At 39.2% G+C, this 15,525-nt stretch overlaps 1 protein-coding gene across 1 annotated transcript in view; it reads right to left on the reverse strand.

Moving 5' to 3' along the window:
• NCBP1 (nuclear cap binding protein subunit 1, 80kDa) overlaps positions 1–14,410 on the reverse strand; it is a 21,033-nt gene extending 6,623 nt beyond the window's left edge. The window contains exons 1-11 of the mRNA XM_010080659.1: positions 14,405–14,410; positions 13,985–14,082; positions 12,555–12,618; positions 9,224–9,334; positions 7,896–7,960; positions 7,184–7,246; positions 5,803–5,877; positions 4,611–4,714; positions 3,689–3,811; positions 2,353–2,455; positions 916–1,009 (exon numbers count right to left, since the gene is read on the reverse strand). Coding sequence (XP_010078961.1) covers positions 916–1,009; positions 2,353–2,455; positions 3,689–3,811; positions 4,611–4,714; positions 5,803–5,877; positions 7,184–7,246; positions 7,896–7,960; positions 9,224–9,334; positions 12,555–12,618; positions 13,985–14,082; positions 14,405–14,410 — 906 coding nt within the window. The remainder of the gene's footprint in view (positions 1–915; positions 1,010–2,352; positions 2,456–3,688; positions 3,812–4,610; positions 4,715–5,802; positions 5,878–7,183; positions 7,247–7,895; positions 7,961–9,223; positions 9,335–12,554; positions 12,619–13,984; positions 14,083–14,404) is intronic.
• Between the last annotated feature and the right edge of the window lie 1,115 nt (positions 14,411–15,525).

The following is a 15,525-nucleotide window of genomic DNA, read 5'->3' on the forward strand; positions in this document are numbered from 1 at the left end:
TAGGTATCTTCTAGGTGCTCAGTTTTTCCCTGAGGGAATGGACCACAGATCCTAGTAGCAAGTGCGAGGATTACCCCTTTTTCTCAGTGGCATCGCTTCTGAAAGTCCAGACTACATAGCTGTGAGGTACAGTCCACTTTCAAGCACGATACAGTGCAACACAAACACACCAGTAAGGAATATGTGAAATAATTAATGCAGGCACATTCAGCTTGAGTTCCTCATACATTTCTATTTATAGAAGAATGCCAGCTGAGGGAGAAAACAACTGCTGTGAAGAAACTGAACAGGTCAAACAAGCGAGGCATTTTTCATAGGCCTTTCAGGGTGTTATTTCCTCTGGCTTAAGAAAATCATGGCACTGTCAGACTGATCTGTTCTGAACAGCCCCTGACCGCAGCTCTACTCACTCTGCTCACACACAACAGTGACTCCAACACAAGCTTTGTGGAATAACTGTATGGCTTTCACTAGCAACTGAAAAAAAAAAATTCCTAAAAATCCCCAGGTTTCCACATTTCTAAGAACGTGGCTTGCTTTTGATATGTCCTCTACATCTTATTTCAATTTACACATCTATGCTGTTTTCCAATTTTGAACAGAAACATGATTTTAGCAAAAGTTATTCTCTTGTACAACAAACAGCATAGTATGCATCTGAGTCAGAATTATAGCCTTTGCCCTCCCACAATGAACTCTGAGGAAGAAATGGCCTCACTGATGGTATATATTTTACGTCCAGCCTTCATTTTAGGCACTAGTAACAAAAGTAAATACAATTTGAACTTTCCTTCAAAGAAGATGACAATAGAAAAGTTTTTTTTGAAGGACATAAAGCAAACTATAAGGTTTTTTATTAAATATGACCTCTGCTAGCTGAAACTCACAAGGATACTTGACATTGCAACCTCTTACCTGTGGATGATTCTTCCAAACCTCATACACAACCCTCAGAACATGGAGTTTCCCCTCATCACTTTCAGCAAGTGTTTTGAAGACTTCATGAAACCTTTTAATAGACGCAAGTAGTCAGTGGAGGGGTTGGGATCAGATCAAAAGAGCAACAGATACAAAGCAAGTGGTTTAGATTGGCGAAATAATTTTTTTTTTTTACTATCTACAGCAATTCTTAAACAGCTGTTCCCTGGAAAATATAACCATCCTAAGCTAAAACAGGCTACAAAGACATGGCAGCTCCTAAAAGCGACTTAAATCTTAGTGATGAACCTACTCCCTGAAGCTGGGCTACATTTCTCATATTCTTAAAAGCAGGAGGCACTTTCATGCTTTGTGTGCTTATCTACACACAGCTGGAGCAAAATTTGCTGCCTTTTGAGCCTCAGACCTTCCTCTTTATATGTGTTTCTGTAATTTTACACACTTATCCACTCTGCCTCTTTTTGAAGGAAATGCTGCTAAAAGACTGTATTTTAGCACAATTACACTGACTGCTACACAGCATTCACAACCCGGCTTATTGTGATACAACTATAAAGCTTAAGAGGCTGTTTCTGACCTCATGCTGCCACTGTTGGTGTGTAGCAGTGAAAATACGACGGCTTTAAGTATTCATATCATCTCACCTCTTATACTACTGATTGCAGGTTACTACCTACAGGTTCTTATCAACATTGTCTCTATAAAGCTCCCAGATGCATGTTTTTGTAACAGCTTTATATATCTTTAAGGACAGATAGAAAAACAACTCATTAAGATGTATATGAGTACCTTTCATGTATCAAGACCACTTAAGAGCAACTCCAAAGCACACAGGATTAAAAATTAGTTATTTTATATCATTTTGCTAAAAAAGTGCAGTAAATTCTTCAGAAGCTAAAGCATATCTTTAAGGGATGCACTCTACTTTAGAATAGATTTTACTGTGCTTTGGTAGATAGAAAAAGTTAACAGCAGACTGCTTTGAAGTTTCACGTTTTCTTTTTCCTTCATTTTTTATACAGATGTAACTGTTCTAGAGTCAGATTCATAGTACAAAACATTGCAGTGGGAGCTACCTGATTATTCAAACGTAAGGAGAAACCCTTGCTCCTCACCATAATCAGCAAATGAGTAATTCTAAAATGGGGTAATGTTTTAAACCTCTCATTTGTTCGATTTACACCACATGGCTGTAACATACACATTTCTGTGAATTCCATTCACATATATATAACCTAGGATTTACACTACTATTCCTTCAGTAAGCAGTGTCAATAGTTCTCCTAATCACATCGCATTGCGGAGCGCCTAAAAAATTGCTGAAGCGTACAGTCCAGTTCTTTTACCAGGCCTTTCACTGTCAGAATTAAACTGTCGTGCAAGCCCCCCCAAAAATGGATATATTACACTTACTTTGCCAGGGCACTGAAGGAGTGGCTGAAAGACTTTGCAGCTAGATGGAGCAGAGTCTGAACAAAGACGTCTATTTTCAGAGGGTTGAAGGTAAATCCTTCATCTGCAAGTTATTTAAAGTTGAAACTGTAAGTACTTCAAGTAAAGAATGTAAGCTTCTCATAAAACTGTACAGACTTCTGGTTTTAACTCATTTCACAAAAAAAAGTTTAATCAACAGGGTTTTGCAAGGCTCAGCAGGGAGCTAGTAAAGACTTTCCAAAATGTGCAGATCTTCAGGCTCCCATTTTACCATGGAGAAAATGTGCAGAAAGACTTCCAGGTCAGTGAAGAAGCTATCAGAGACACAGCCACCCTACGTACATATAACAACACTGATGAACAGCAGCAGAGAAAGACAGCAAAGGAAACTGACAAGTTATACATGAAGCTGAAGGCATGGCAGACCATAAAGAAGGGAGAGTGGATGAGGAGAGGGGAAGGTGAAGATTATTAGGATACAGAAGCTGGCTATTTATACCATGGGAGAAGGGTCCAGCAAGCATGCAGAGCAAATATGGACACTAGGGGTGAATGGTGCCATGTCCCCTCCTGTAGCTGCAGTTACCTGCACCTGAAGACAGGCAGGAGGGAGAGCACTCATTAGCAGGTAATGCCTAAAGCAAATCAGGAAATAGGACAGTGGATCCCAGAGCAAAAAACAGATCATTGTTGCTCTCTGCTTGCATAACAGAACACTTGCAAATATTACAGAAATATTGAAACCGTCCCCATTGTAAACATCACTTCTTAATTCTCTGCCTTGCACTCCTTCTCACTCCCTAAAACATGCAGGCTTTAGGAATCAATGCTGTCTGTGGCTGCAGAGATAAAAAGAACATGATTGGTGTCCCATCATGAGTTTGTACCTATGGAAGACTACAGCCAGCAGGCTGGCTATCTTATCTGTTGTGGGACGGCACCAAGGGGAAGGAAGCTCTCAGACAGGGCACAAGTACTGAATCTGAAGGGTGAGGGTAACAGCATGAACTGCACTCTGTTGCTGAAGGCAAAGGAAATGTTAAACTCTTTTATGCTATGTCTGTCAATAATCACAAGAAAACACACCTCAAGCACCAGGCTACCTCTGTTAAGAAAAACAGGCCTGCCTCTGCAAGTAAGGTGTACATAAAAAACCCTAACAATGCTGTATTATTTCCATGTACTGATAAATTGAAAACAACTATTGGAAGGAATACAGTTCTGTTAAGCACCACACTCACAGCTCCAAAGGATGGCGGATCAGTCTACACACAAAAGAAATCGCAGCCTGCAAAAGTCTAATAGCATATCTTACCATCATCATCATCCTGGTTTGGATTAGGCACATCTTTTAAAATGCCGAAGATTTCATCATTACTGGCCTTATTTTTAATTGCGATTGTTAAACAGAGTGCCACTGTATATCCAGGAAGAGACCCTAAACAAAAGCAAAGAGGTCAAAAATATGTAGAAGGCAAGAAAGTATTTTTAACATCAGTTTGCCTCTCAGAGAAACAAGTACACTTCTCAGCTACACCTAAAATTAGCTGTTTCCAATATCGTTGTCCATATCACTATTCCATAAAACTGTTCAACGTGTTTCCTGGTCTTCACATTAAATTCAAAACTTTCAGTAGAACCTTAGAGCTGAGGTCAGGTAATCACTCTCCTGTCTAAAGGTCTACTTCAGCTTCCACCAGTTTCCTAAAAATACAGAATTTCCTTATTTTCCTCACTGTATCTTTGATGATGACACCTTTATGCCTAGGATTGTCTTTACAGTGGGTAATAAAAGGAATAATAAGGTATCGCTCTACCTCAATCTTTAAATCATCTGCTGCCTCTGTGTGTTTTATTAAACCAAGTTTACTGGTAAAATCTTCTACTGTTTCATGAAGTTCAAAAAATAAACTCACATTATCATTTCATTTGCTGACTTTTGCATAGTATTGTGCCCAAACAGGGGAAATAATGCACCTTCCAATTTTATACTTACCTCTGGGAAACAATGCTGCACAACACCACAACCAACAAAGAGGATTATACGACAGAGATCCAGGCTCAATATATACTAATTGCTCACGTGAAACAAACTTACCCATATGAAAATCATGGATATTTATCTCAGTTGTATTCTTCTTTATGAAGACAACTGATACTACAGTCTATCTGGTGTGCTCCCTTACTCTGAAACACTGTTTTCTTCAACTTGACCCCTCAGTAACTTTAATACTTACTATTACTTTCATCTCCATATTTGTAAATGCACACTGGATTAGCAGGACTGAGGACAGAAAAACTTGCAGGAACAATGTCTATTATTCGCTGATGGTAGGAGAGTCTGGAAATAACAAGTTTCACAGCAGTAGAATTAAAATGGGAACAACACCAGAGCTAATTTTAAAGTGCCTGCTTTATAATAATTTTCCTGTATTTAACTTTCATAAAACAAAAATCAGGATATTTATATAACACAAGGGTAGTTTCTACTGGGTAGTAAGAGCTAAGTAAACTGAATTTACTTAGATGCTTTCTATTTGAACTCCATGATGCTACAGTTTCATCCTCATACAATTAATTTAGCTTGTGAAAAGATTTAGAGGCTGCCTAGTACAATCTTTTATGCAAAAGCCTAAGTTGCGCTGCAGAAAACTAGTAAGACGTTGGTATTCAAAGCGGGAAAAATATTAAACTGGATGTCTTAATTTTACTTTCCAGCTTATTTCACTCCCACAAAGGCTTAATTTTGCTACCAGAGTTTTGAGTGCAATGGAAGAATGCCACAGAAAGATGGCATTTGTTTTGCAGCACAATACTTTCACACTTCCTATATTGAACAGATGAATGTTTTGATGCAGGATGGTGAATAACACAGGCTTTCTGAATGTTTTGCTCTTTCTTTCTCATATATCCCTCTACCTCAACAATTCTAAGGCCAACCCTGATTGTATACTCTTGTTGCTGGGTTTTGGAGTTTGTTCGTTTGTTTGGAGGGTTGTTTGTTTTAAGGTCAATGAACATCAGAGGCACCTAGCAGAATCAGGATTAGATTCTCATTTTTTAGTATAAGTAATGATCAGCTCCCTCCATTTCTGTAAATGCTGAGTACTTTCCAGGAATATTGCCTAAACTCTGTTTCTTTCCATGCTTATGATGAAGCATGTCTTTTTCTAACTACACATGTGCATGCCTGGGATAGACAGCTCACTACCACCTGCTCCACCTGTTTCTCCCTCTCTCTAAAGTAGTGTCCTACAGCAGGTAAACCAGATTAAAATCATACAATCAACAGACTCATCTCTTAACTGACACTGAATTGTAAGAACAGGCATGCCTAGGACAAGAGTCAAGTTAAAAAGGAATATGACAGTATCCAGAAGCAAAGATCAAACTTTGCCTTGAATGCAAGTATCAAAAGATCTTACTTACCGCATACACTTTTCCAAAACCTCTCTCACAAATTTGGGTTTGGGCTTTTCAAGGTCCTGAGTAAGACAATCTGACCTATCAAAGGACAGAATCCAATAGCCTTTAGCAAAATAATTAGTGCTTTTGTGTCTTTTTGGCTTGGTCTAACAGGCACAAAACAATTATGGTCTCAGGACAACTGGAGTGCTTGACACTTAGTTTTACAGTGTAGGCAATTTCAAGACAATGAGGTAAGTTTATCACTATTTCCTTATTGGCCATTAGCATTCTTGGAATGTCATCTCTGTGTGATAGATTTTTCAAGTAGCTTCCCTTCCCCCACCAGATTAAAAATAATTTGGGCTTATGGTTAGCTGGCTTTCCCTTTCCTTAGGAAAGGAACCTTGTGTGATTTCATAGTCTGTTCCTGCCTCACAGGAATATCTGAACTTCTGTCTGACTTCAAATGCATTTCAGCTAAAGAAAAGTCTCAAATACAGACACTTGAGAGATTTGTGAAAAATGGCAGCTTGTGAGAGACACCCACAGAAGCGCTGCCATCAAGGAACATCCAGGCAAAGAAAAATCAGCTCTTTGAAGACTGCTGTCTGGAAAAAAAGTATACTAGGATAGCCAGCAAGCACTTAACTGCACATGAAGACAACACAAGAACCTTAAGTAAAACCACAAAAACACATCACAAGAAGGGCTGCACCCCTCTCCACACGGACACTTGGGCAGATCAGCTACGGAAAGCATGCACAGTAGCAGGCTGTGGAAATTACTGCTGGGAGGATTTACCCCCAAGATGGTCTCTCTTGCTACATAGGTGGCTGGAACCCTATTGTTAGACATTGATGTGGAGTGCAGGGAGCTCCTGCTAGAGATGCGAGTTCAAGATTTGGTGTAGTAAGAATGGATGGCACAGCCAGTTTTGATGGAACTTTAGGCACAAGGATTTGGCAGGAGGGAAACAGATCACAAGGTCTCAAAGATAAAGGTTATAATGAAATATACAGAGAGCAAGATTACAGAGTGAATACAGGATACAAGGAGTCAAGGCAATCCATTATAACTAATTCGGAGAGTCATTTTGGAAAATTTGCTAGCAACTGACTGAGGGTGCAGGACAAATTAAAGAAATCACATTTCTCCTTCCCCTGTTTAGGGAATACTTACATTGGCTTGAGATTTATCACCGCGTTCACCAGGGACAATACAGTAACTAAAGAGATTATCACGATAATCTACCACACAGTGGTGCTGAACAGATTAAGAAAGAGCTGTGAAGAGCTGAAGGAAAGCAATTAATAGGGCCACTATGCTATGATACTTCCTGAATAAATTTGAAATTTTCAGGTTTTTGCAGTATCAGGTTCGAATCAAAAGGAAAGAAACTTACCAATCTTCCCAGCTCCAACGGAACTGAAAGTTGCTCAAGTGGTGAGAAAACCAGTTAATAAATCTTTATTAAAAGAAAAAGAAAGTTCCATTAAATGTCAGAAGGGCAGGAAAACTTTCTGTTGAGATCTTCTTATAAATGCATTCTACTTTTCAAAGGCTAGCCTAAACTCTAAAGCTATTACAGCATTAAACAGGCATTTATGTTGACAGATAGAAAAGACTGATTTCAGAGAGTCAGAAGTTTTTATGGACAAATAAACAGCCTGTCATGTTCTGTTGTTTCATACAAAGAGGTGACCAATTAAACTAACAATTAAAATGTAAACTTACTGTCAATATGCAACTTTCATATTTAAAACAGTTTCAAGCAGCCTCACAGACCACCAGGAAGCCCGCATAGTACTAGATAACAGAGTACTACTGTGTAACTCCGAAAAGCTTTGAACACTGAAAAGTTGCCACCAATCTTAACTGTCCTGTACAGACAGATAGACTTGTGACCTCTGGAGCAGTGCCTTCTGGGAAGGAGAGGGAAGCAGTCAGTCCCCCACCTTCTCTTTAGATTGCTCAAAGCCAGGGCCCAGAAATAACTGTGAGTAGCATCAAGAAGTTCTAACAAGGATTTCTGACTACTCTTTCTATAGCCTCTTCATTTTTCCTGTACATTGGATACTGAGGAATATTCTCCATAGTCTCCAAAACATATTTACCTGTCCACACATGTTGTATTCATTGTATCTAAACGCATGTAGAGCATTTCTGTGGCTTGTGCAAGCTGAAAGTTTCTTATTAAGGTTTACAGAAAAGTGACAGATAAGGCAAATGTAATTCCTTTCAGTTTTTTAATAGAAAGTCTTCAACTTTTTGTACTGAAAGCTCCCTGGGTCTACTCCAAAAATCAGGTAAATCCCAGTAAATCCATAGTTGCAAAAAAATGAAGCATATTGTGAGTTCTCCTCTCTAATCCAAATCTGTTTTTCTTCCATTATTGCACCAAGACTGTTGGCTTCTTCCACAGAAAGCCAGTATTCGTATCATGTGACAAGCAAAACTGCACTGATATGAACAGACACCAGTCTCCTTATGGAGTACTTCTGTAATCTCACCAGTCTAGCTTCATAGGCTGCTGTTGATGCTTATCGACAAAATCTTTCATCATCACTGACAGCTTGAGAAAGCATGTCTACACTGACTTCATCCAACAAGACCCTTATCCTTTTTACAGTGTCCCTATTAACATTAAAAACTTCCTGCATGGACATTCACCCAATTCTAGAGAGAGACTTGGCTCTATTCATTGAGATTATACGATCTGCAAACAGCAAGTGCTATCATGAAGTAGAATGAAAATCTGGGCATGAAACTACCAGTGAATAGACATTTGTTAACTGTCCTCCATTCTCAGTCTGTAGCTTGATCTACAACAATGATCTAACATGATCTAAAATGGCAGCAAAATAGGGGCAATGTAATAGCCAGAATTAGCTGGGAGTCATGCCTCCCTCCTCAGCATTTAGCCATCCTGTCCAAACTGACAGATGATTATTGACCTTTTGAATGCTCCTAGTGGGAGCACTGAGCAGGAATTCAGGCAAGTTCCTTTAAATCGTCTGCTAAACTTCCTACTAAAAAAAAAGAGTAGGAGCACTCACTCACGCAGTTGTTAGAACAAAAGATCAAGTCTGTCACTTCCTTTAATTCTCAGCCTTTAATGTGTCTGTGACCATGCCACACATGGACCAGACCTAAACAGGCTGCACTGACAAACAGGAGTATTGTATTTTATCTGCTCACCAAGACAGCACTTCTTGGGAAGGTCAGAGGAGTCCAGAAAGCTGAAGAGTCTTGCCCACTTGCCAAATCTAGACCTGTGCTAAGTGGGCTGTGCTATTCTTTCATGTGAATGTTATAGGCAAAGTTTCATGCAGCTGCTGTAAAATACTAATATTGACAGCATTTATTGCTATCCATTATCTACAGAACAAACAAAAAAAAGACTGCATGTTATAAATGCTCTCCAGCAGCGCAGAAAGGATACAACTTGTGGTAAAGAGCCAGGCTGAAGTTTGCACAGTTCAATCAGAAGCGTTGTGTACATGACTTCAATGTGTGGTGGAGATGGAAGCTGAAACAATTCTGCAAATATCACCTGTAGGAAAGGAAGGCACAGAATCAGAGCACAGTCTGACATGGCATGCACAACCCTCAGCTTCACAATAGCAGCCATCAATCTTAATCAATTATGTAACCCAAAAGGCCCATATTATTCTGCCAAATGCATGTTCCGAGAAAAGGAGAGAGACATTTATAAAAGCAGTGGTAACCCTACACTGTACTAAAACAGTGCGCTCTAACTGCCCTTATTAATTTCATACTAACACAACACCAGCATTACACATCTATTATGTCTAATAAATATACCATGTAACTGTAGAAATGGGCATAGTTATAATATGACCTACTGCAGTGCTGCCACATGATCTCAGAAAAGCATAAATAATCTGATCCTGTTAAGTAATAAATATATATATTAAACTTACTAAATGAAGCTTATATATTTAGTATGAAAGACTATGGCATTACAATTACATCTTTTCCATAGTGTCCTCTTTTCTCCTATACAAAAACTAACATAAAGCCACAACTTCCAACTGAAAATTACAACCAGCGCTTCATACAACAAAAATATATGCTCAGTACCCCTTGTCAGAGGATCCTTTTAAGAAAGCTGAAAGCAATCCTACAAGCAGAATTCATGTTTTTATTTTCAAGTTTGCCTATAATAACAGCATGTGAATCTCCGACAGCTATGAGAAGATCATCATTGCACCACACTAATCTCTGAGTTTATGTTTATTTTGCATGCCGTTCTCAACTGGATTTAAATTACATCAAAGGAATCAGGAAAACTTGGATTCATTACAGTTGGTCAATTTCCTCTTTAACTTTAGACTTCTGAATAAACGTGGAAGAACTGAAGCTTAAATAAGTAAGACTTAGAAAATCATCTTACTAGTGTAAGAAATCAACATCCATTTATGGAATCCACAAACAGCACATGGAAACACTTTGACTAGAATTTGCTATTTTAAGAAAGGACTTGAAAGCATGAAGAAACTATAAGGAGCTGGAGGACCTTTCCATTATGTAATTTGGACATTCTCTTAAGATGGATACAGCAAAAAAGGCAGAGGGGGCCCTGTAAGGTAGAAAACTGCTCCTTTTCTCAGGGTAAGAAATAACAACTGCATGACCTGTCATTATCTGTTTCAGATACCTGTATCTGTGATATTAATTCACGTGTTCCTTATTAACTGTTCAAATTAAGTGTTTCAAACTGGCATACCATATTTTGTGAAAATAACAAGGCCACAAGAAAGATCAGGACACTGATGATCTGAGTATCTGAGCTCTGTTGAGTGCAAATTGTAGCAAAAGCTGTAGGAACACAACAGAGCATAGCAGTCCAACAAGCCAATGACGCTGCCCATTCTCTGTTCACAGCTGCTGGAAATACCCACATACACATCTATTTCAGTGTTTTGCGCAGATTCCAGGGAGCATGGAGCATTCTGTGCTTGGCCTGGCAAACTATGACATGGAGCCTCAAGGACCTCAAAAGTAGGCACACTTGGGAAGGTACTGACAACCACTTTCAGGCTACATTTACTTCTGCCTAACTTATGTTCTGAACCTTAAATAACACTTTCCTTTTGTTGTTAGATGGTATTATTTCTACAGTTCTGTGACTTACTGAAAAAGTTAGTGAAATTTCACAGATTAACCTGTTAGACTGTTGTTGAAAGCAACATATCATCAACTTGACTGTTAAGAGACCTTACAAGGGAGCAGTAGTAAGCAGAATGAACAGAAGCCTGAAAATAACATGCTAAGCTTTAACAACTCTGGAGCTTCACTAATAGTAAGCAGTCATAGAGAAGTAACGAAGCTAATATTCTAAAATAACTCAAAACTGCAAGAAGAAGGAAATTATTACATTAATAGTCAAACAATCTGTGTACCAATCTTGCACTTCTTTCCAGTAATTTAATCTATGCAAACCTTTGCTATTTTCACATCCTACAAGTTTCTGACTAAAAAAATTTCCAGGACCTTTATGTAACTTATTTCATCAGGAGTTTCAGTAACAATTTGTTGGCATTAGTGCACAGCTGAGCATAAAGAACACAGCCATAAAGTCATACATTGCACCTCAAAATGATGAAGATAAGACAACTGAAGATACCTTGACGTTAAGGCAGAAAATTGTTTTTACTTTGAAGATTCCTCTGTTCTGAATTCAGAGTACAAAAAGAACAAGCTGACCAAAAGTAACGTAAATTTACAGCATTGAGAACATTTGGCATTTTGGTGTCAAGAGGAATTCTCAGTCCCACCTTTATAAAGAGAAATCTTCTACATACGATTATTTCTTGTTATAACTAGCTTTGAAATTCCTACTTATAGTTACTTCTTCATAAAGCCTTTAAATGTCAAATTGTCATTATTAGTGAAAGCTCTTCCTTTCAACTTTTGATGGGAATTAATGAAGTTTTATACAGCTCTGCATCTTGAAAACAGACCCTTGAAAGGAGGCAGCAAAAGAAAACCTATGCTGCTCTTCTGATACACATTATGATTATTTAAAATTCTCTTATATGTAAGATGCCCTCGAGGAAACGCACTGCTATTTCACTTTTTCAGGATCAGTAGAAAATCATTTAGAAGATCCAAACATAAAATCATGCAGAATGTCTTGAGTCTGTCTCGAGATCATCTAGTTAAAAGCCCCCTGCATAAGGCAGGGTCACCTACAGCAGGTTGCTCAGGGCTGCGTTCTGCTAGGTTTTGAACTTCTCCAAGGATAGAGACTCCACAACTTCTCTGGGCAAATTCTTCCAGAGTTTAATCACCTTCACAGTAAAAAAAAAGATTTTTCTTTATGTTTAAATGAAGTTTCTTGTATTTCTATTTGTGTCCATTTCCTCTCGTATTTTAACTCAACTTTTTTTTTTAAACTAAACGTGACTCAAATGTAACCATCTCTTAGACCATGTGATACATTAGAAGCATCTTATGTAAAACTTCGAAAGACTGAGAAATGCCACAACCTGGATTACTAGTGCACCACGATATTTTGGCACTTGACCAACGCTCCCATGCACCAAGTTAAAATCACAACAAAAACCATAAAACTAACACTCAACTGTAGATAACCTGCTCATTTAAAGGCCATTGGTTGAATTCAACAAGGTTCTGGTCGACTCCCAAATCAAACTGTAATTTAATAGACCTATCAGGGAACTAACCGGGGCATGTTACTTGTGAAATAACGGAGCTACAAAAGAGGTTATCTATAAAATCCATACCTCCACTATGTGGTAGTTCAAGGGGATCTTGTTATTTCCTGGATAGCTCAACAGTTGTGCAGCACTGTAAAAACAGATACATTTAGTTCAGAACATAACACAGCAAATGTGATATAAAGATCAAGTAACAAAGTTACATAAAACGCTTCATTCTGGGAACACAAAAGAAGCAGAAACAAATCAACAATCCTTCCAAAGTCTGTCTGTCAGTTACATGGAACACTTAGAACAGCACAAGAACACATCAGCATTGCCTAAAGTATGATTTGTAATGATGTATTTTATCTCTATGTAGTTACATCACTTGAACACTACACTGCTACACAAAATAGTTTTGCATAAATAGCCATGGTGACCTGTAATTCCGGCATGCATAATGAAAAGGAAAAAAAAACCAGACCCAAACAACAGATGTTCAGAATGACCTGAAAGTACAATTAAGCTAATGGGTTTTATAAGAAACGTTTGGGCTTCAAATGCTTCATCTTTTAATCAGCTCCTTATCACCTATCATTATTAAAAAGCAAAGAACTGCTGCCTCCTTGATTTTATTTCTACCTCTCTGGCAAATCTTGTATCTCCCTCTAGTCTTTTACTTTCCTCTGAGAATTAATAAAGACTATCCCCCTAACTGCAACAACCCTAAATTTCTAGCTTCTGCTGAATCAAACAGCTGCAACCAAAAAACTTGATTGCATTCCAGCACCAAAAACATTGTTTCTGTCCATTTTTTGCATACTACACAAAGTTTGGTAGTTTTAATTTAGAAGCATGGCACAGCCAATTACCTGTGGCAAACCATCTCAGTTATCAATTACCCACATCAGATATTGCTCAGGCAGAAGTGAAGAAAAGTGCCCTGACTGTTTCCTGGAAGGGCTGAATTCAAACTAGTGAAATTTGCTGGCCCTGCAATAACCCTCCAGAGCAAGCTCCATTCTCTCTGCCACATAATCCCAAAGAGAAGAATGCAAGGAGGAGGAGTAGGAAGAAGCGTGTTCAAAAACAGCAGTGCATGGTCAGCTGCGGATGAACCAGTTAAAGGCTCACTGTGCCCCAACAGACAAGTTGCTTCTAAATTCCAGGAAGGGTAACACAACCACACTCTCCACAGTGCTTCCATGAAGAATAAGGTGTGTCTGCATATTTTTTGCAGCACATCCTGTATTATCAGGGAATTCCCTTCCCAGGGAGCCACTATCCCCCTGGATCATACAGTCAATCCATTATCCGGATATTACAGACCCACAGTATTCCATGCAACAGTTTTAATATATTTAAATGCAGTAAATCAAGTTTCAATCCTGTAGTAAATGTTTAATCTTGAGGTCTTGTCTAACCAGTCCACGACTCTGCATATCCCTGATGCCACCAAAGCCATGGCAGCATATAAAAAGCAGCAAGGCCCCACAGTGCTAAGTTTTTCCTACCAAGTCTTTCTCTCTTTCCAGTGGGATTTGATGATGCAGTGAAGGTTCTCTTCTATTACAAATCGTTCAACAGAGTGGCTGCCAGGCATGACAGGGCCCTGGTAAGAAAGAATTGAGACTCATGAAAGATCACTGTTAATGTAGTGGTACTATAGGTAGCAAGCTATCCTACATACATTTATAGAGGCAAAAAATAGTCCAACATCCACATAAACACAATGGGGTCTCAGCTGCCTCATACCCTTCAGCACTGAGAGGCTGGTGTGACACAGTTCTACACAAACCTCAGACTGATGTTTAAAACAAAATGTATACTGGGCTCATTTCAAAAAGAAACTAGAACAAAATTAGAGAACATGATTATAAGTTCTTGCAGCATCTGCTTCTTCCTTTGCTCTGTGGAGCCATCAGGCAGGCTACCGCCATTCACCCTGGAAAAAAAACCACAGTTGAGCTGGAATATGATAAAGAAATAAAGCCAGGAACAGCCAGGATAGAGAGTAAAGAATACACAGTCATGGTCTCATTCATCGCAAAAAGCAGGGACCTATAAATGAAGGTACAAGGCAGCAGACTTAAAGCAAAGGGAGGTATAAAAACACTTGGGGAAAACAGTATGTATTCTTTTCCTTTTCCTATACACTTTTCTCTATGTATCTGCTGTTGACCAATACTGGAGGCAGACTGTTGAGACAAATGGATTTTGCGCCCATGCCAACCAAGCACTCCTTTGTTTCACAATATGCATCAACAAATTTGTCCTGGGTCCAGCTGGGATAGGGTTAATTCTTCACAGAAGCTGGGAGGTGGGCATAGCCAAAGGGATATTCGATACCATGCTGACGTCAAGCCGGGGATATAAGGAGAAGCTAGCCGGGAGAGGGGCCTCTTTTGTGAAGCTCTTGGTGGTGAGGATTTCATTGTATCAGTGTTTCCATTGTATTCTGTATCTTGTCTTATTGTTATATTCTCCTTTCTTTTGCTTTCCTCGTGTGGTATTATTAAAAATCCCTCGTTAGCTCAACTCACAAGGTTCCAGTTTTCTTATCCTTCCCCATCTTACCGGGAGAGGAGGCGGGGGGTTGCGACCACGTGGTGGTGGCCCTGACCCAAGACAATATTTTGGCGCCCAACGTGGGGCGGAAGGGTTGAGATACACGTGCTTTAATAATGTGTTATACTCATTTCTTGTATTAGTTAAGCAACTTGCTGGTTATGTTGCTGGCCCATTTGTTCTTAGGGTGCTGTTATGTGAAGTCTTATATGCACTATGTTCTCCCTGTGGCAGTGTTTATCAGCTCAGGGAGAAGGATTAGGGCGATGATTTTGTTGCACTGGACAATGCTGGCTTACGATATGATGGAGGCACAGGCCACGCAGTTCGGCGGGTATTTGTATGCGGCGCTGTTGCCCCCTCTTGATGTTTGTCGGTAATAACACCCAATTTAAGGGAGAGACGGGGAAGGGTACACACTCCCACTCCTTCAATTACTCTCATTCAGGCTGATCACAGCAGTTTTTGAGTTTTGGGTGTCCTGAGG

The sequence above is a fragment of the Pterocles gutturalis genome, unplaced genomic scaffold (assembly GCF_000699245.1).
Source record: "Pterocles gutturalis isolate BGI_N339 unplaced genomic scaffold, ASM69924v1 scaffold29044, whole genome shotgun sequence".
NCBI lineage: Eukaryota > Metazoa > Chordata > Aves > Pterocliformes > Pteroclidae > Pterocles > Pterocles gutturalis.